The sequence below is a fragment of the Bos javanicus genome, chromosome 25 (assembly GCF_032452875.1).
Source record: "Bos javanicus breed banteng chromosome 25, ARS-OSU_banteng_1.0, whole genome shotgun sequence".
Classification (NCBI taxonomy): Eukaryota; Metazoa; Chordata; class Mammalia; order Artiodactyla; family Bovidae; genus Bos; species Bos javanicus.
Window position 1 is genome coordinate 7,723,289 of NC_083892.1, and position 19,909 is coordinate 7,743,197.

At 54.0% G+C, this 19,909-nt stretch overlaps 2 protein-coding genes across 4 annotated transcripts in view; one reads left to right on the forward strand and one right to left on the reverse strand.

The window, feature by feature from the left end:
* ABAT (4-aminobutyrate aminotransferase) overlaps positions 1 to 19,909 on the forward strand; it is a 239,842-nt gene that overhangs the window by 167,755 nt on the left and 52,178 nt on the right. The window lies entirely within an intron of this gene.
* USP7 (ubiquitin specific peptidase 7) overlaps positions 5,986 to 19,909 on the reverse strand; it is a 53,230-nt gene continuing 39,306 nt past the window's right edge. For all 3 annotated transcript variants that reach the window (XM_061401081.1, XM_061401083.1, XM_061401084.1), the window contains 21 exons: positions 19,612 to 19,694; positions 17,813 to 17,922; positions 16,291 to 16,447; positions 15,446 to 15,590; positions 15,097 to 15,227; positions 14,305 to 14,439; positions 13,936 to 14,037; positions 13,675 to 13,780; positions 12,860 to 12,952; positions 12,703 to 12,770; positions 12,318 to 12,418; positions 11,297 to 11,450; positions 10,659 to 10,726; positions 10,113 to 10,221; positions 9,948 to 10,025; positions 8,904 to 9,004; positions 8,038 to 8,137; positions 7,279 to 7,398; positions 7,118 to 7,189; positions 6,898 to 6,988; positions 5,986 to 6,559 (listed from right to left, as the gene is read on the reverse strand). In XM_061401081.1, coding sequence (XP_061257065.1) covers positions 6,453 to 6,559; positions 6,898 to 6,988; positions 7,118 to 7,189; positions 7,279 to 7,398; positions 8,038 to 8,137; positions 8,904 to 9,004; positions 9,948 to 10,025; positions 10,113 to 10,221; positions 10,659 to 10,726; positions 11,297 to 11,450; positions 12,318 to 12,418; positions 12,703 to 12,770; positions 12,860 to 12,952; positions 13,675 to 13,780; positions 13,936 to 14,037; positions 14,305 to 14,439; positions 15,097 to 15,227; positions 15,446 to 15,590; positions 16,291 to 16,447; positions 17,813 to 17,922; positions 19,612 to 19,694 — 2,231 coding nt within the window. In that variant the 3' untranslated portion in view covers positions 5,986 to 6,452. The remainder of the gene's footprint in view (positions 6,560 to 6,897; positions 6,989 to 7,117; positions 7,190 to 7,278; positions 7,399 to 8,037; positions 8,138 to 8,903; positions 9,005 to 9,947; positions 10,026 to 10,112; positions 10,222 to 10,658; positions 10,727 to 11,296; positions 11,451 to 12,317; positions 12,419 to 12,702; positions 12,771 to 12,859; positions 12,953 to 13,674; positions 13,781 to 13,935; positions 14,038 to 14,304; positions 14,440 to 15,096; positions 15,228 to 15,445; positions 15,591 to 16,290; positions 16,448 to 17,812; positions 17,923 to 19,611; positions 19,695 to 19,909) is intronic.

The window sequence follows — 19,909 nt, forward strand, 5'->3', positions numbered from 1 at the left end:
TAAAAATAAATTAAAAAATAATTTGCATCATAGGGCATTTCCCCGTGTCTTTATTATTATTATTCTAATTTTTGGCCACACAGCACAGCTTATGAGATTTTTAATTCCCTAACTAGGGATCAAACCTGGACCTCTGGCACTGAGAGTTCAGAATTCTAAACACTGGGTTGCCAGGGAATCCCCTGAAGGGATATTTTCAGTTTTGCAAACTATAACAAATATTACTCACTCCTCTTTTCAATTAAAAGGAATTTGCTAGAGAAGGGGCAGAAGCAGGAGAATTAAGAGGCAGAGGAGGACGAGTAGTCAGGTGGGATGGTCACTGAGCTATGGCTTATTCACCAAAAGGTGGCAGCTGCTTCCGTCCCTGCTCAGCACCGTCTGGGAAGGCAGATGCAGAAGCTGAGGCCGAGAGATGGCCAGTCTGGATCCAGTGACCAGACGGGGAGCTGGACCCTCAGCTCTGCCGGCCCGAGGCTCCTGCACAGGCAGAAGAGGTGCCAGGGTGGGATGGCCTGTGTGGAGAGTGGAGACGTGGCCTGTGAGCTGGCGTGGAAGCACCGTGCGGCCTTCAGGTGGTTGGTGCTGCTGGGATGGCGCTGGTGGAGCATGTCACGCCAGCAGGGGGAAAGGACCTGTAGGGGACGGATTTCTCTGGATCTGGGTGTCAGCCTCCCCGGAGAGGCTGGCGGCAGCCCCCCATCTTGGGGACCCCCAAGATGCCCCGGAAAACCCGGGAGAGCCCTGAACTCTGGGGGTGGCACCAGCTGCCGGACGGGAAGCTGGCTTCCACACCCAAACGGGGACCCATCTGTTTATCAGCGCACCTGGAGGCATGCAGAACTTCCTCGACCAGGGATGGAACCCATGCCCTCCCCCGCCCCGCAAAGGAAGCGCAGAGTCGTAACCACCAGACCGCCAGGGAAGCCCCTGGGACTTAAGATTTTTAAGGTTAGAAGATGAAGCATCTGGGCTTCCCTGGTGGCTCAGTGGTGAAGAATACACCTGCCAATGCAGGAGACACAGGGGATCCCTGATCCGGGAAGATCCCACGTGCCGAGGAGCAGCTAAGCCCATGCGCCTGCCTCCGCTACGGAGCCTGTGCTCTGAAGTCTGGGGGCCACAACTACTGAGCGGCAACTACTGAAGCTCGTCGCCCTGGAGCCCATGCTCTGCAACAAGAGAAGCTGTCGCAACTAGAAGCCCACACATCCCAGCTGGAGAGTAGCCCTCTGCTCGCTGCAACTAGAGAAAAGCCCATGCAGCAATGAAGACGCAGTGCAGCCAAAAAAAAAAGTGTGTGTGTGTGTGTGTGTGTGTGTATATATAAAGACGAAGATGAAACATCTGACACAAACTAGGCATCTAGCCCTGAGAACCAACTCATTCGTAATACATCAGGATGGGGGGCACCAAGTGGACCAGCTGTGTGTACTGACCACCAGGGAGGCCAGGCGGGCTCACGGGCCACCACGACCCCGAGGAAGGGGTGTGGAGCTAGGACGTGGTCAATCTGTGGTTTGGAGGCCCACAGCCCCACAGAGGCACCCAGGCCAGGCAGCCCAGAGTCACTGGGCCTGCCTGGCTCTGCCAGAACCGGGCCTGGACCCGGACCCATCTGCAGAGCTCCAGCCGGCGGTCTGATTTTGCACCCATCAGGCAACCTGCTGGGTTTTGCTCGGACTTCCAGAGAGGTCCATGGGCAGAAGCGTTCAGTCCCATGGGCCATCACAGTGCCGGCTGTGGGTGGTGTCCGGACCCTCCTTGATCGGCCTGCTTCAGTCCCCATGGTCCACCCACGAGGCCCTGCCTAGCTCCCCAGCAGTGTTCCATGAGCCCAGGGAGCCACTCCAGGCCTCTCTGACTCAGACTGCCCGGTGTCAACTTAAAAAAAAAAAAAAATCCAGACTTTTCGGCTTCAAAATCTGTGCACAGGTGGGTTCAGTGGGTTTCAGGCTGTCCCCTTGGCCCAGCCCCTGAAGTCCCCATCATCCCAGAACCTCCTCACTCACTGCCTTGAACGACTTGACCTAGACCACCCTTCCCACTTCTTAGTTTATTTATTTTGTTGCTTTTTAATATTTATTTGGCTGCATTGGGTCTTAGTTGTGGTGTGTGGGCTTAGCTGCTCCAAGGCATGCGGGATCTTAGTCCCCGAAACAGGGATCGAACCTGCATCCTCGGCACTGCCAGGTGGATTCCTAACCACTGGACCATCAGGGAAGCCCCACCCCTTGATGTCCCACGCCTTGGTTCTGGGTCCCCAGACCTCACTGTAGACCCAGGCTGGGGCGCATGGGACCCCTTTCTCTCCCTGAGGCTTTCCCAAGCTCCTTCTTCATCTGAACCGACCTCCGGGGCCGGCCAGGAGGGGCCGGGGCTCAGGCTGGGGGAGGCAGAGGAGGTTGGCCCAGCCCCTTTCTCCCAAAGCTCTCATCTTAAAGTGGGGTTCCCCTCCTTCTAGCAGGGAGGCGGCACTCAGAAAGGGGTGGCAGTGAGTGTGGGTCTCAGGGCCGGCTCTGCACTCAGCAGGCCGAGTGCCCAGCCAGGGGGCTTCACTCACTCCCTGTCCTGGTCACTCGCCTCCTTGCTGGCATGTGGTGTGCTCAGTGGTGACAGCCGGTATCAGGACCCTTGCTCTGGTCTTCCCAACCACATGGCCCCACAGACACGAGACAAAGAACACCCCCACCCCAACACAGGGCCACAGTGTGGCGGGCACTGGGGATGCCTCCCGCAGCTTCCTGCCAGAGGTACCGTAGGGTCAGGAGAGCCAAGCTCGGCCTCGCTGCCACCCCGTGTATCCACCGCCTGCCCAGCATGGGGTGGGGTAGAACGAACCAGCCCAACAGCAGCCCCAACCCTCGCAGCGCCGGGTCTGAACGGATGAAGGGCCGCCTCTCTGCTGTGGGGAAGGGACCGGGCAAGGCTCCACGGGGCTCTGAGTACAGGTTCTCTGCCACAGCATCTCATGAACTTTGCATGCGAGCTGACTCACTTCAGTCGTGTCTGACTCTTCGCGATCCTATGGAGCCCGCTAGGCTTCTCTGTCCACAGGATTCTCCAGGCGAGGATACTGCAGTCGGCACATGTATCAAACTGGCTCTATCTTGCTGTGAATGGGACTTCCCAGGTGGTGCTAGTGCTGAAGAATCTCCCTGTCAATGCAGGAGACCTGAGATGCGGGTTCAATCCCTGGGTCGGAAAGATCTAGAGCAGGGCATGGCAACCCACTCCAGTATTTTGCCTGGAGAACCCCACGGACAGAGGAGCCTGGAGGGCTACAGTCCGTAGCGTCAGACACGACTGAGAGACTTTGCGCACACACTACCCGGGATCCCTCCACTGATGATGCCTGCCCGCCCCCCTCCAATGCTAGCAGGTCAGCGACCTCTCAGATCTCTGCTGAAAAGGGACCCTGCCTCTGAACGTGCAGACACCACTCTGATCACCCTGCTCCCCAAGGTGCCCGGGACCCTGCTTCCAGGTCTCATTAGAAGGTAACAGAGGGCACGAGGTGCTGAAGGAGGACCTTGGGGAACTGGCCCTTATTTCATTTGGTTCCCACCCTGCCCCTGGACGCCCCCACAGCTTCCTCTAATGAGGAGGTCAAGGAAACTCTCATGCACTAATGACGGCTTTATATACTCACTCAAGACGGCTCGAAGGAGCTCATCATACCGTCACCACACAAAGTGAGGAAAATGTGGTCAGGACGCCTCAGTCACATGTGGCGATTTACAACTAAACCAGGGACTTCCCTTGTGGTCCAGCGGTCAAGAAACCGCCTTGCAGTACCAGGGACTCTGGCCTGATTGTTCCCTGGTGGCTCAGTGGGTAACATATCTACCAGCAATGCAGAAGACCAAGGTTCAATCTCTGGGTTGGGAAGATCCCCTGGAGAAGGGAATGGCAACCCACTCCCGTATTCTTGCCTGGGAAATCCCATGGAGAGAGGAGCCTGGCAGGCTACAGTCCATGGGGTAGGAAGAGTTGGACATGACTTACCGACTAAATCACCACCACCACCGCCAGGAACATAAGCCCATGCCATGTTGGAAGATCCTACATGGCACAGGTAAGACCTGACTCAGCCAAATAAACTTAAAAAAATTAAATCAGTGATCAAAATTCACCTTCTGCTACTTCAGCCACATTTTAGATACTCAGTGGACACTGGGGGCATGTGGCTCTCTCCCTGGGCAGGGGCACAGAGCATCCCCCAACCCGCCATGACTTAGGTCATTCTACTGGGCAGTGAGTGGTCAGGATGCCAAGGCCTAGACTGGCAGAGATGCCAGCACACGCTCAGTCGCTCAAGTCCTGTCCAACTCTGAGACCCCATGGGCTGTAGCCTGCCAGGCTCCTCTGTCCACAGAATTTTGCAGGCAAGAATCCTAAAGTTGGTTGCCATTTCCTATTTGAGGAAATGCCAGAATCGCCCATCTCGCAAGAGGGATCTGTGGTTTGACCTTGACATTTGAAATGGATGTTTGCAAACAGTTTGCTCCTCTAATCAAGGAGACTCTCCCACTGTACTGCTTCTGGTAGTAACAGGAACCTCAAGCCCCTCGAGAACGATACACTGTGGTTCTGGGGTCCCCAAGCCAGGAGTTATTTTCAGGTTCAGCCGCGCCCCCCCCGCCCCCGCTACCCTCATCGGTTTTATGAACTTGGACTCAAGGCTATGGCTGGGAGGGAATGGAAAAGAATCGCATGCAATGTGTGCTGACCACCCACACTGTGAAATGGCCTTTGAGAAAAGCCTTCTAATAACTTGGGAGTAAGTTTCAGTGACCCAAGACCATCATCTACCATCAGCCAAAACCTAAAAACCAAAAAATCCCGAATACTTTAATAAATGTTCAAAGTTGCGCACCCAGAGAGTGACTTTCTGCAGAAGACAGCGCCATCTATGGTCACTGCGGGGCCCCAGGCAGGAAGGCCCTCCTCCAGGTGGAGAGCAGCCAGCGGACACGCTGTGTCAGGTGGAGGTCGTGAGGCCACCTCCCCCTGGACCACACCTTCGGCCATTCCCGTATTTACGGTCATCTTAGTGCACTAGACTCCTGCCTGGAAAACCTCAATCTCTTAAGCTTCCACAGGAGGAGGAAGAGGAGACAAGAACCCCCAAAACCTTGCCATGAAGTGATTAAATGTTCCCCGGGCCTACCTGCAAGGAGAGCTGATGGCTCCCTCAACTTCCACGTCAACTCACTGAATTATCATTTTTATAGAAAATTTTATTCAACATACAACATTTTCCAGCAAAAAGGCAATATACAGGAAGAGTTGGTGTACACTGCTGCTACAGAAACAAACAAACAAAAAAGTACTGGAAAAGGATGAAAACTAAGTGTGATCTGCTGATTCTATTTTTACTGCACTCAAAACTAGACACGCGGCTGGCGTCAGCTCCAAAGGAAACGGCCGGACTGAAAGAAAGCCACACACGATGAATGTCAACATCAGTGGGGGCCACTCAGAGTCACCCGACAGAAGCCACCACCTCCTCCCCATGGTCAATTGTACATGTTCATTCATTAAATATACAATCTCATTTTTCCTTTTTTTTTTTTGCTTTTTTTTATTTAACTTTTTTTTTTTTTTTAACTTTTTTTATACAAAGTCAACAGCTTGCGAACACCAGTGGGCATACCCTCTTAGCTAAAAGGCCCTCCTTTCTTGGTTCCGTCTGTCCCATTTGAAGCAGACGAGTCTATTTATAATTTTTTCACCTGCTTGAATGAACTCTTGAGATCATTAGGTTTGCCCAGAGGCAGCATAGTACACCTTAATTGGATTTGAACAGTGTTTTTTTTTTTCAGTTGAATAAAAAGACCCCAAAGTGTCTGGTCAAGCCTGTATTCAGTGCATCCGCTCTGCAAACGGGCTGTGGGACGCGGGGGCTGACGGAAGGGAGACGAGTTTATTAAAAAGACCCAGGCAGCCGGGGAGACCCAGGAAGGGGCGACAGGACACCAGTGAAGGAAAGAGCGCTATTTATTAGGTTGTGAGTTTCTCTGCTTCGCCTTTACAGATGCACAAAAGGTCATTGAAAGTATAACTGAGGGAAAGACGTCAGACGAGCCTAAACAGAAGACTTCCTAGCTGCGGGCTGGCGGCCGGGCCCCGGGGAGGGGGTCAGCCGCGCCCGCCCAGCGCCGCGCCCGCCGGCCGCTCCCCGACACGCTGACAGCGCCTGGCATCGTGGTCACCGTAAAATAACTCTCATTGGCATCCAAGCTTTATAAAAACACCTTCATTTTTCTCAAAAAGGGCAATCAATAGATACAGAGAAGCCAAACTGAACAGCCTCAACAAAATAAAATTAACACCAGCAGCAAATCCTCTTGCTGAAGACGTGGGGTGGTGCTCACGCACCAGAGTTCCCGGCTGTTGGTAAGGGGCACACCCACCGCGGTCCGCCTCGCCCGCCCCCGGGGAGGAAGTCAGTTATGGATTTTGATGGCCTTTTCAAGGTATGTGTAGCGACTCCTCTTCGGGGCTTTGTTGAAGTGGTCGAGCCCGAGCCACGGCCGAGGGTGAGACATGTTACCTGGTGGGGAGAGGAGACAGTCAGACCACTGAGCCAGCACTCGGGCCCTGGGGTCAGGAGAGGTCAAGGGGCCTCCTGGGCAGCATGGGTCCCACAGCCGGGACCCTGCACCCCACCAAGGTCACTGGCTCCCCGCGTGGCACTGTCAGGCGCTACCCCATTTGCCATCGTGTGACACCCACCAAAGTCACCGGAGGCAGGCCGCTGTCCCTCCCTGCTCCGCAGAGGACGAGAATGAGGCTCACTCCCCAGCCGGGAAAGGGAAGCCTGGCCCTCGAACCCAGGGCCACCTGCCCCCTGGGCCCCGATGGCCTGCGTCTCCGCGGGAGGGCTCTTACCAGGCTGAGGTTCAAAGTCTTTCAAGTTCACTTCATACTCATCTTCATTTATGTACTGATGTCGGCCCATCATCACAATTGCAAATTTAAACTGACAGACAAAACCAGAAAACTGCGTTAATTCCAAAGAGCAGCGAAACTCACACCGCGGGCAAAAAAAAAGTCAAGACTTTAGCATCCCACCCGACAAATGACTTGCCGGTTTCCAAGAAGCGTGTACCTTTTCAAACTCCTTTTCCTGGATGTCCAGCAGACTCTGAATCCGCTTCATCACTTCTCTGAAATGCTCGCCCTGCGGACCACAAAGCGCACGTATGCTCACACGGCTCACCAGGCGGGCGGGCCCGGAGCGGCCAGCCAGCCGGCAGAAGGGCACCTCACCTGGTGTATCCTCAGCAAGAACGGGATCCCGAACGTCCCGAACACCTCCTTGTGGAAATGAGCCACCGTGATGAGCATCTCGTTCTCCTTGTCGATGTCTACCTGGTCCAAAGGTATTTCCTGGGGACACACAGAGTGGACAGACGTTCGGTTGAGGCCAACACAGCGCTGCACGTTTTAATCCCGAGCTCTTGACTCGTTCCTCCAGCAAGGAAGCGAGGGCAGATTTTTGCCACAAGGTCACGTTAGGGGCTCATGAGAATGATGAGGGTTTAAAGTCAGAAGAAAGATCTAAACCTCAAAGAAAACACCGAGTTTTAAGAAACTAAATAGTGAATCATTGCAGCTACTGGGGCAATCTCAGCCGCTTTACAATTAACAGGGCTCGATAATTTCTGACTAGACGTTGTGACCCACCACTAAAATAAATTTCTAAGCATGAACAAGCGAGGCATTGGGAGTGGGGGAGTGGGGTGGGGGCCTTGGGGGCAGATGGACAGCGGTGACAACTGTCCAACAATATGGACGTACTCATGTCACCAAATGAAGCGGACACTTGAAACAGTAGCTTTTAGGTCAGGTCTACTCTATCAACATTTAAATTTTCAAAACCTGGGAGAATTAACCCCAGGGATGGCAGCATGTTCTGGGAGTCGCTGGTTACCTGAACAAGCCATGGCCCCCACCTCCCACCAGGTCATAGCAACCCCCTCCCAACTCCCCAACCCCCGCCCTCCACTGCAGTCAGAGAACACGTACCTCTATTCGAAACGTTCGACTCGTCGCAGGAGATAAACATTCTAATAGTTCATCTTCTTGATGCACACCAATAATTTTGTAGCTTACAATTTCTAGCAGCCTGTGCAAAGCAAGGAAGAAAATACAAACTCATGGGGAAAAACCAACAAATGCTTTTCTACAAGGGTTTTATTACAAAGTTATGGAGATCTGCTTGTCCTTATGAAGATCTGAAGTGTCAAAAGCAGGTATCCGTGGGGAGCAGACAGAACACTGGCCACGGGTCCCCTCGGAAAGCATGGGAAGGCCAGTCTGAAGGGGACCCTCAGGCCAGGGCCCGGGGAGGGACCTGTGCAGGCCTTTCCCACAATGGTTCCAGAGTAAGCAGGGTTGGTGATATTCTTCTCACTCGTTAGATAATAAAGGCCTCATTCTTCTGTTAATTTTGCAAAGAAAACATTCTGGGGACCAACAGCCCGAAAGACTGTTTCATCCTCTGTGCTGCCCAAAAGACAAGTGGTAAGAACCGCACCCAACTCTCGGAAATAAAAACTGATCATCAAATCTGGTGCTTCTTCCCTCGGCCCGAACATGAGAGAAATGGAGGAGAAGCGACCCGATCTCCCCAACACAAGCGAGCCCCAAGTTTTCCAGTTTCAGCCGATCATTCTGCTTGAGTTCACTCTTCTCTGCTTGGCTTTTTCTGCCTGAATTTCCCTTTGCACTGCTGCTAATTAGTGTCAAGAATTAGGGAGGGAAAAACCATGAAATATTTAAATAAACTGCTGCCAAGGACAGAAAAGCTGAGTACAGTGATGATGCGTCGGGGGCAATGGTGGGGTCGGGCTGGGGCCACCCCAACCTCTCCACCTTAGGGAAATACTCGCCTAAGTTTCCCTGATGCCTTCTCGCCGAGCTCCACAGCCTTTTTACATTCCTCTAACAGGTCCCGGACGCACCCGTGCTTGTCTGGATATAGTGTTATTTCCTAAGAAATGACAAGATCAAGGCTTTAGGGGAACCACGACACATGCGGGGCCTGTGCACTCAGCTCCAACACCTCCCCACCGACCTTCACGCAGACCACCCGCCCAGCCTGGGACCCACCCCACAGCGCTGTGCATCTATCAAAGGCCATGTTGAGGCAAAAAGCTCGCGGTTCCCAGGACAGCTCCTCAGAATTTCTCCCCTGAACAGTCACTAAGAGCCTGTCCAGTTGTCAACGCTGAGACAGAGGACGAGGCCCAGGGTGGACCTTGTGTCCTCACTGGGACAGGGCACGCAGCGGGCAACACTGATGCCGTGTGCTCCAGGTCCCTCTCTACCCAGTGGGGCCAGAGAGGTGAACGGCTAGGGGTCTGACTTGCCAGAAGAGCCACCTAACACGGGGCAGGGTGCCTGCAAGGTGCCAGGAGAGGCTGCCGGCCCCAGGGCCGAGCATCCAGGTCCCCGTCGGTGACAGCAGTCCCCGATACCGTCACACCGTCACTCCGCTGCAGCCCCGGGGGCCGGGGGAGGACAGAGCTCACCCCACCTCCCATCTAGTTCTCAGACTCTGGGGCAGGGTCTCTAACACACGCTGCGGCTTATGAGCTTTCTTTGGTTGTTTCAGTTATCAAGGTCTTGTTGTTTAGTCGCTTCAGTCGTGTCCAACTCTTTGTGACCCTATGGACTGTAGCCCACCAGGCGCCTCTGTCCACGGGGTTCTCCAGGCAAGAATACTGGAGTGGGGTTGCCATTCCCTTCTCCAGGGCATCTTTCCGACACAGGGATAAAACCCATGTCTCCTGCATTGCAGGCAGATTCTTTTCCTGCTGAGCCACCAGGGGAGCCCTTTGACCCTGTTACCAGGAGTTTTTCAAGGCCTAAGTAGAGAGAAACAATAAACAAGCCACAATAAGAATAAAATTTCATATCACGAAAATACTTACCTCTTCCCTAAATTGGCTGTTTAACCATATACACTTAAAACTTCGCCTGTTCTCAAAGTCTGTGATTTTCATCTTAAGCTGTTAAGAAAAGAGAAAGGCATTGTAGGCCCGCCCCAACAGAAACCCGGGGCTTCCGTGGCCACGGTCTGCTGCTCGGGCGCATACCTGCTGGTAGTACAGTTTCTTGGGCTGCCTGGGCTTGAAGAACTGTAGCAGGTCTCTCAGAGTCCCTTCATAATTATGTCTCAGAGGGTTGCCCGGGCCATCCCTGTAACTACACGAGAAAACAGTGCGTCAGTACAGGCTCGTTCATTTCCTGAAACACACACCTGTGAGCGAGCATCAACGCAAACTCCGCCCTGCCCCCTCGCCCTGCTCGTGGCCCCCATCCCTGGTCCCCAGTCCTGCGTCTGTCACACGTGAACGTTCTCTGAACGGTACACGGAGTCCCGGCTGGGACGGGCCCAGCCAGAACACGGGAGGGGAGGCGTGCGGTCTTTAGAGTAAGGCTGGCGTTAGACAAGGCTGCCAGCTATTCTGACGCCTTGGAACAGTGGGCTCAAGATGTGAGTGGTGACAATTCTATGCTGAAACTAGGCAAGGCGAGGTGGCCGGCTGTGAGCTGTGTCCATCGAGGGCTCTAACTAACGGATGGGCTACGGGAAGCATGCAGGCAGGACCCAACGGCGGGCGTCTGCGCACGCGGCTCACCCTTGAGACTTGAAGAACTGGAGCAGCATCGGGTCGGTGTTGAGCCTCTGGGCGACCGTCTTTGCCACCTGGGGGGGAGCAGAGAGTGAGGCTTCCATCCGCAGAGCAGACTGAGCCAGGCCCATGCACTTAGCACTGACTGACTGCTTAATGTTCTTAAAAAATGGGGCATAAGCTGCCAGAATTTAAATGCCCCAGAAATTTACTATTTAACAGGAATAAACTATATTTTAGTATGTATCCACGGGAACAGCATATCTGAGGAAGAACTTTAGAAGCACTTTTCACTTTAAATGGGGAGGTCTATATTTTCTTTAGACGATTTTAATAGCTCACACCGCATATTAAAACAGAAGCAAAGCTGCTGTTAAAATTATGATCTCTGAAACCACCTTATGCCAGGGGTAGGGAGGATCTTGAAGAGAACATGGCTGGGGGCGGGGGAGTCAGGGGGCAACTGCTTCTGGTCCTCTGGCACCGACAACACCAACCAGCCTGGAGCAGAAACTTCCTCAGACAGTGGATAGTAACCCCTCCCCCAGAACCAAATCCACTGCACAGCCTCATGGGCAAGACAGTTTTAACGTAAGAAGGCAGTCTTCCTGGTGTGGAATCTGAAGGGAAGAGTGATCCAATACCTGGAAATAATTCATCCTGTTTGACAGCGTCACCACGAATCCGGGATCGTTGGGGATCGTTTTATCACAGAAAATCACATCGACACGGTGGTAGAGGTCTCGGAAGTATTCCTTTGCAGTGGGTAATTCACTGTTATCGTTTTCGGGGTCATCCCTGGGGAAGCGGGAGAAACACAGACGATCGAAGTCCTGGCCAAGGTTCACTGTTCGCTTGTTTTAAAAAGGCGCCGTCTCCCAAGCAACAGGGGCACGAGCGCTGCGGATCTGAACTCAGGCCAGCGCTTCCCGAAGCCGGGAGCCTGCCCGGCCACCAGGAAAAGGGGACCGCGGACAGAGGCGTGCCCTGAGCGGCATAGGGCAGCTGCTTTCCACGCCTGATCTCACTCCCGAAACACAACGGTGCCCTCTGGACAAGGGGGAGGACTCAGGATGCACGGCGGGGCCCACCCTGCCAGCTGTGCAGGGTCCCCTCCCTGACCGGGGCTTGGTGGGCTGGCACTTTCCTTCAAAGGAAGCCGGTCACCACTAAACCTACAGTCCTCACTGCCTGGCCCTTAAGGAGAAGTCTGCTGCCCCACTCTTGGCCCCGTGTGCGGTGGCCTCCCCGTGGCCAGGGTCCAGGACTGTCCTGCCTAGCCAGAAGGCCGCAGGAGCCCGGCTGTGTCACCAGGCTGCCTTCAGACCACACACCTGCTGGCTCTCAAGCAGACAGACTCAAGCAATTACCCGACTAGGTGCAGGCTAAGGAATTTCATGTTTTCAGGAAAACACAACACTTTCGCTATTCCATAAAGACCTCTGTCCCCCGCAAATAGTTATCACGCTCACTGTCGCCATTTTTAGGAACTAAAACCATTCAGTGAAGAAAAAGCTCACCACCCCTAACTCCCAAACTCAAGAGGCTCAACACGCTGCCAACATCAAACAAAACGTGTCTCAGGGTCTAGAGGTGATCTGTTTTCTGGTTCCAGGACTTTGGATCTTCGTGCAAAGAGAGAAAAGCCCTTCAAAGGGTACGTACTTCTGAAACACTATAATGTCACCATCCATTAGCTCATCGAGGGCTTTGTCAAGAGACACATCGTAGTCCTGAATTCTCTCTGTTAAATTCGGTTTAACTTCCTGCAGTGAAAGAAACGGTATGGTTGTAACGCAACACCTGTCCAGTGTTTAATACCGCCACACACTGAATGTCCTTCCTCTACACCCAATTCCATCAGCTCTACGTTTTTAATAATAATCATGGACACCCAGAGGGGACAGTCAGAAGTGGACAGAGAGAATCCTGACACCACCCCACTTGGCTGTGGTCTTCACACTGCAAATTCAGGGGAGCCACACAGACAGGACCTGTCCTTCCCAAACCACCACCGACATGAGGATTACAGAAAAATAAGGATCCAAACCTCATAGAGGATAAGGCTAGTATCCTGGATAAATCCTGCTCTGTCACACATAACCGGGAGCAAGTCACCTAGGTTCAAGAAAAATAAGGAATCCAAGGCTGCGACATGTGGCGACTTGAGCAAAACCCGCTCGGAAGGCGACTGCAGTCAGACTTACGTATTTTACAGGATATTGGTGTGTAGATATGCCCACAGTAATTCAAGCTCCGTGTTTTGGGATCGTACATCTTCAAAAATAACATTACATCATCTGCAGGGTTAACAGACAGGCTGTGTTGGGATCTTCCAGTCAGTGCAATGCTAATACATATCCACAGTAAGCTTCAGGAACAACTGAACCGACAGCATGGAGCACTGGCGGTTACTGCGTGCCACAAGGGTTCTAGAGGCTGCGCCCAGGACTGGAGCGTCATTTCAAACATGAACCCCACGGAGGCGCTGCATTTGAAGCAGCGAAGATGAGAGAAAGTGCAGAGAACGTAGGAAACCTAGTTTCGAGACCCTAAACTCACTAGCTACCAGGGGGTACCTGTTCAGGGTTGTGTCTGCGTTTTTGCCAGAGAAGTGACCACTTGAAGGAATACAAAAGAGTACACTCAGACCCACCTGTTTTGTAAATAAAGTTGTGCTGCAGCAGGGCCACTTGGTTGCTTCAATGGCAGGCAGAGGGTCATGGCCCACAAAGTGCCAAGTATTTATTGCCAGCCCTTGAGAGTGACCCTGCTCCGTCCCCTGTCACGTGCAGAGCAGCAGAGCAGGGGACATGACCAGTGGCCGCCACCTTCTCTTCACCTGCCAGATACTACAGCCCATAGTCGGTCTGACTTGACCTGACCATAGAGATGTTAACGAGTATTCTGCGGACTAGTGAGATTTCTCTGTGAGAAAATGCTTAGCCCTGTGTTTAGAACGATGGTCCAGGACTTAACTCTGCCCTCTGGGGGTGCCAGGCTGGGCGAGGGGGGCACTTACGATCTTTATCAAACTTGGGTAGCGTGGCTCCACTAGCAGCTAGCTCCGGATCAACTGTTTCCAGGAATATCGTCCAGGGGTTTTCATTATCACTGAGCTCAATCATCTATTTCCGAGAGAGGCCGGGTTTAGGAGACTTAAATGGCTGAGAGAGACTTGAGTAACTGACAAGTCCAATCCCGCGCCCCTGGGCCACAGGCCGCACAGCAGGGCCCGCAGCGTGCACCGCGCAAGCCCAGCCCAGCCACTGGCCGCGCTCACCGTCTTGCTGCCGTCGGCCTCGTTGTCCAGCATGGCCGGCCGCTTGGTGCCGTTGCTCCTCGCCTGCATGGGCCACAACCGAATCTGATCTTGCGGAAATCCCTGGAAATATTCAGAGTTCAATTAACTGAAGCACAATCAGTTTGTAGTCTCATTTGACATCAAGGTGATGGTTCTACGATTAGAAGGGGGATAAGTGATGCTGACACCTCTCCCCACGGGTGTGGGTGGCGGTGCGCTGGCAGCAGGGGGAGCCGATGAGGGCACAACTGGAAGGGAAGGAGCCCAGCAGCGCCGGCCCCGGGGGTGACTACCCACACGCGGGGGTGGAGGAGGGAGAGGACCACCCGCAGGGGGACACGCGCTCACCATGGTCTGAGAGAGGTTCTGGACAAACTCCGAAAGCGAGGAGTTTTTCAGCACTTTGAACACAGTGTATCTCACTTTTTCTTCATCGTACATATCGTTCCCTTGATGGCCACAAAACTGGTCCTCTGCGACAATCTGCCAAGAGGCGTGGAAACACAGGCCAGGGTTTACACCCAAAAGGCAGAAGAGAACCAGGCCACACAGACGGAAGCCAAGGTTCTAACGCTAAGAGCAAGAGCGACTCGTCTTTTGCCTTCTTCAGAAGCCCCACGCAGAGAAACCCCAAATGACCAAGCATGAAGTCAGATATTCATTTATTTAGAAAAGACCAAACCGAACATTTCTATGCAGCCAGTCTAAACTCATCTGCAAGCTTTAACTGCAAGTTCACCTGGGTAAGAATCCCCAATTGTAAAGCCAGGATGCACACGTACCTTTTACCCAGATGGTCAGTCAACTTGTTACAATTGCCTGTTTTCTAACTGCAACTAAATCATGAACCAACAGGAGCCCTCGCCTACCCCGACAGCACTCTCCTGGGCCCTGCTCACCCGCTGTTCTCCAGGCCCCTGCCCGTTTCATGAACGCTCACACACCGCTGCCTTCTCTGGCAGCTTGAGAACCTCTCCCATCCATCTAAGCCGCCCCCTGAATTGGTAAGAATACTCCAAACGGTCAGGGGACTAGCCTGAGCGTCCCCTAGGCTGTGTGCTCACGGGGCTCGCCTGCCCTGGCACCGTACTCGGGAGGAAGCCCAGGTCTGCGGAGCTGCCATGCTGGCTGGAGGCTGACCTGCACTTGCATGTAGAGATGGGCCTCCTGCCGCTCCTTCCGCTTCTGCGCCTCGATCCTCTTCTCCTCCTGCAATCGTTCCACCAACTGCTGAGGGATGTCCTGGTCGGTGACAGCTTGTAAAACCTCACCTGGGGGACAAAGGCACCTGCCTTCACCTCTGTGCGTTACGCCAGCACAAACAAAGCCATTCTTTAGGGCAGCGCCGCTCTCCACCCTCAGTCCACATCCAAACCCACGGGCCCATGCCGGCTGCTCCCAGGCGGCCAGGAGGCAGGGCAAGCTGCACGCGTCGCCCGCCGTCCGCAGGGGAGCTGGCCCGGCAAGGGCAGGCGCCCGGCGCACTCACTGAGCTTGGACTCGCGGATGTAGACCAGCATGTAGGCGTTGGTGCAGTGCCGCACGGACAGGTCGTCGTCGTGGCCCCCATAGTTGTGCTCGATGGCTTCCTCCTTCGTGCACCTGGACACCACGTCGTCGTCAAACTTACACCACTGTGACGGGAACAACAGGGGTGAGGCACACAGAGGAGGAGGTGGCGTTTCCCTGAAACACATCCTCTGCCACGGGCGACCTGCAGAAACTCGCCAGCGCTCTCGCCTTCCTTGTCCCAAACTCCGGGGAAATCGCTGACATCCACCCACGGACAGTTTTTATAAGGTGCTCAGATATCAGCCCAGCTTCAGCTCAGGCTCCATCTCAGTCCACCGGGCACTAACGCCTTCGGCTGCAGGCTCTGCACCTGGCCGTGGGGGTCCCCGCCTGAACTAGCAGGGCTCAGCCTGCTCTGTTCCTCGCTGGGCGTGGACACAGACCCCCAGACCCGCATCTGCTCCGCCTGGTGAAGGTTACGTGATGGGATCCACGTGAACCAGGCAAAGCCAGAGCATTCATTATACATGGCACACGCGGGAACAAGCATCAGTCGCTGCCCCACCCTCGAGGGCCACAGATGATAAGCGTCAGACGTAAAGGGATCCTGTCAGATCCAATGTCTGATACTAAGATTGTATATATAAAGGACTATCACAACTTAAATCCACTTTGAAAGTATCAGCAGTTAACACAGATCAGAATGTGTAGGCACGTCAGAGGCCAAGAAGGAATCCTTCGCCGCTAACGCCAAGTCTAAAGCGAGCGTCACTGAACTCCCGCACAGCCTCCTGACCACCCCGCCCCCGGACCCAGACTTACTTTGCCATCCCCTTTGGGGTTGAGATAAACCACATAATGTCCACCATGATTATCTCCACTATGAACTAGGACCGCATGAAGAATGTAATTTGCAGGGTCTTTAGGATCAGTTTTTTGCAAAAATTCATCAAGTGGTAACTGTTCAGGGAATTCAAACCTATTTAAAAACAAAAAAACCATTTAAAGAGAAATCCAGGTTTCACTTCTGGTAAGATACTTCACTGTAAGGTTTTATTTGCTACCAGGCTCTCTAATTCATTGGCTCCTTGTTATGTGGAGAGGGCAGGGAATGTGACATGCAAGGTCCCCAGAACTCCTTCAGAGGACTCGCACATTGACAAAAATCTGAGGCTTGATTTGAGAAAAATGCCTGCAGAGTACTGACCGGAATCCCCTAATTCCAGGATATTGCGACAAAACACACTGCCTTTTCTAGGGAGTGGGTATCTCCTGGAGGACTGCGGTAGGAGGCAGAGCCCACCTCACACCGCCCTCAGGGACTCGGGGCCGGCATCATGCAATGTACCAAGTACTCTGCAGGCACTTTTCTCCAATCAAGCCTCAGATGCCAGAAATCAGGACTTCCATGTGACAGCTCATGACGTGAAACAATGTCGGCAACTGATTCTAACAGGAAGAAAACCAAGGTGAGGGCCCCACAAAGCTCCACAGCAGGGTGGACCAGCCTGCAGGCCGCTGGTCTGCGAGCTCCGCCATCTCAGGGCCCGTGGTGAGGGGCAAGGGCGGACTAGCAGGCCCGGCTGCTGCGGGCCACGTGGTCGAGCCTCGCCCTCCCCGACAGTGACCGGCCAACGTCCAGGAGGCCGGTTACTATCAGGCAGTACCCTCTGACCAAGGGGTACAGAGTCACCGGTCCTGTCTGCTGAACCAGATGAAGCTGTGTGGGGTACCAAACTTTTACAGGTGCTTTAAGGGCCTAGAAAACACATGGGGCGGCGGGGGGAGCACACCCACCCACACCAGCAGCCCTGATAATTCCAGCACATTCTGCAAGTCGATAGGAACCCAGAGACAACAAGCCATTGGAGAATCCTGGGTAAAGTAATACAGGGATATTGAGCCCCACTTCTAGGGCAAGCAGAGCCTGAGCAGCAGAAAGCACCTGCCCCAGGGCATCATCTGCCTGAGGGTAGACAGAGGTGCTCCCTGCGCAGGAAACATGGGTTCACAGCCCCTGAAGCCATCCCTTCAAAAGTGAGATCAGACTTCCCCAGTGGCCCAGTGGTTGGGACTCCACGCTCCTCGTGCAGGGCGCACGGGTTCGCTCCTTAGTCGGGGAAGATGCCACGTGCTGTGAGGCTCGGCCTCCCAGTGCACTGCCCCCCTCCACCCCCAGAAAAGTTTGTCCTGAGGTGTCTGTCTCGGGACACCTAGGCAGAGGGGAAACCTAAACAAATGAGAGATGACAGCGAGAATACAAAGACTTTAACAAGCCACCGAGCCTACTCCCGAGTCAGGATGCTGGGCCAATCTCAAGTCCCACAGGCCCACTCTAGATTACCTGTCATTGATCTTGATGTTTTGGTCCGTCTGAGGATCATACATAAATCGCATCAGTTGCAGATGTAACACTGGTGGCAACGTCAGGAATTTCACTCCTTTTTCTGCCTCCTGAACATTGAAAAAGAAACGCAGGTTTAGTTCACCTCTGGTTACTTCTCCCAGCCACCAAAGCATTTCACAGCAGGATGGGAACACGCAGGGGACGTCTGCTGGGGAGACAGGTACGGGGGCCTGTAAATGCTCTACGTGTGAGATCTCCTCTCAGTCTGCATCACACTATCTTACTGCCCAGTGACAAGGACGGGGAAGGAAACCAAGTCGCAGTCTCGCTTGCTGCCCTAGAAACACAGTCATTAGACTCTGAAATTCTGGAGAACTGTGAGAAAACCAAAAGGAAGAGAGGAAAGCTGCCTGTGGGCACCATTGGTTCCCAGGGCCGTCAGTGCTGGCCGTCCACTCCCACTTCTGAACACACTCCCTTTTGCTAACAGCAAGGTCCCCTGCCCGCTGGCACGGCCCCTGCCCAACCCCCATCTCACTCCCCCACCTCCGCTCCGCCTCGGCCAGCTCTTTCCTCACTAAAAGCAGCCTTGGCCGAATCCAGCCGCCACCAGGCCATCAGCCCTTCCTTCTGAGCTGTGAACCTTAGGTCCAACACCCGTGAGGAAACGCCCACCTGGAGGAATGGGTGTCCACGAGCAGCCACACCTATGTGGCAAGGTTCTCTGATGTACATTCTCGTATTTAGAGAACAGGTCAGTTCTGGGAAGAAAACCAAAAACCCAGGAACCCACTGCCACGCAAAGGAAGGGCATGGTTTGGGACCACTCGGGAGAATAACAGAAGGCTCCTGTTTCTTGGCCACTGTCTCCAGAGACTCTGATTCTAACATACATACTGCTCACCCAGACTCTAAAACATTCAGTGTGGGTAAGGGCGGTTCTTGTGACTTGTGTTTCCTAAGTATACAGCAGCATGTTCCCTAAGAGACTTCCTGATCTACACCCTAGCACCCCGAGTGGCCTGACCCGGTAGGAGGACAGCAGGTCTGTGGCTCACTGCAACACGGGTTCACTCGCACACACACTGCTTTAGCAAGCTTGGTAAACACGGGGCAGTCTGAAACACTCATGAATTAGCTGAGCCAGTCGGTTGAGATTTACGGGGCCGGGTGGTTGGACCCATGTGGACGCTGCTGATCCACCAAGCAGCCTGACCGGCAGCCTGCACAGGCCACAGGCCACACCCTGTGACCGCAGACTGTGGCTGGGTCACACCCTCAGGGCCCCTCGGAGTTCCTGCAAGGCCGAGTGGCAGAGAGGCGGGGACACCGAGCGCTTGTGCAACAACAGAAACGCGCTCCTCACGCTGGAAGTCAGGATTCTCAGAAAACTAGCAAGAAAGGCAGGCCAAGCACCATTGCCACCAGCCACCAAAAGCGGAGTCCAGTGACTGAGCAGCTCTCCCTGTGCCCGGGAGAGACGGGAGAGTGCCGAGGACGCGCTGAGTCAGGGGCAGCATAGGATGGAGTGGGAGGGGCAGGGGAGTCGGGTGACAGTCCCGCCTCCGATCCACAGGAGGCTCAGCCACCTCCTGCCCACGGCCTCCCCAGCCGGGCACCAGCGACAAGACCAGCTCTCTGCTGTCACGTCCAGACTGAGAAACATGATCCTTCTGCGCGCTCCACACCAGCAGCGCGTGGACAGACTCTAGGAGGTCTCCAGCTCGTGGTTAAACGCGGGGTCTGAACACAGAGCACCAGGACCGGAGGGGACAGCGGCCCACAGTCTCAGTTACCTGCAGGCCGTGCTCCCCGGCGTCGTATTTATTGTCCCCGTCCAGCTGTTCTACCGCCACGTAGTCCACAAACGATTCAAATACTTTCAGGAGAGAGAGGGAGGAAAGTTAGCCAAAGTTATCACTTAAGCTTCGATTATAACACAGCCAACCGCTCAATTCAGGTGCCAGAGAGGAACGAACATACCAACAACCGCAGCCGTGAACACGAACTCCCAGGTCTGCGCCTTCACTGACCCAGGGAAAGGTGTACACTCTTAAGCAAACAGGGTGCTGCTGAGTTGGCCAGAAAATTTGT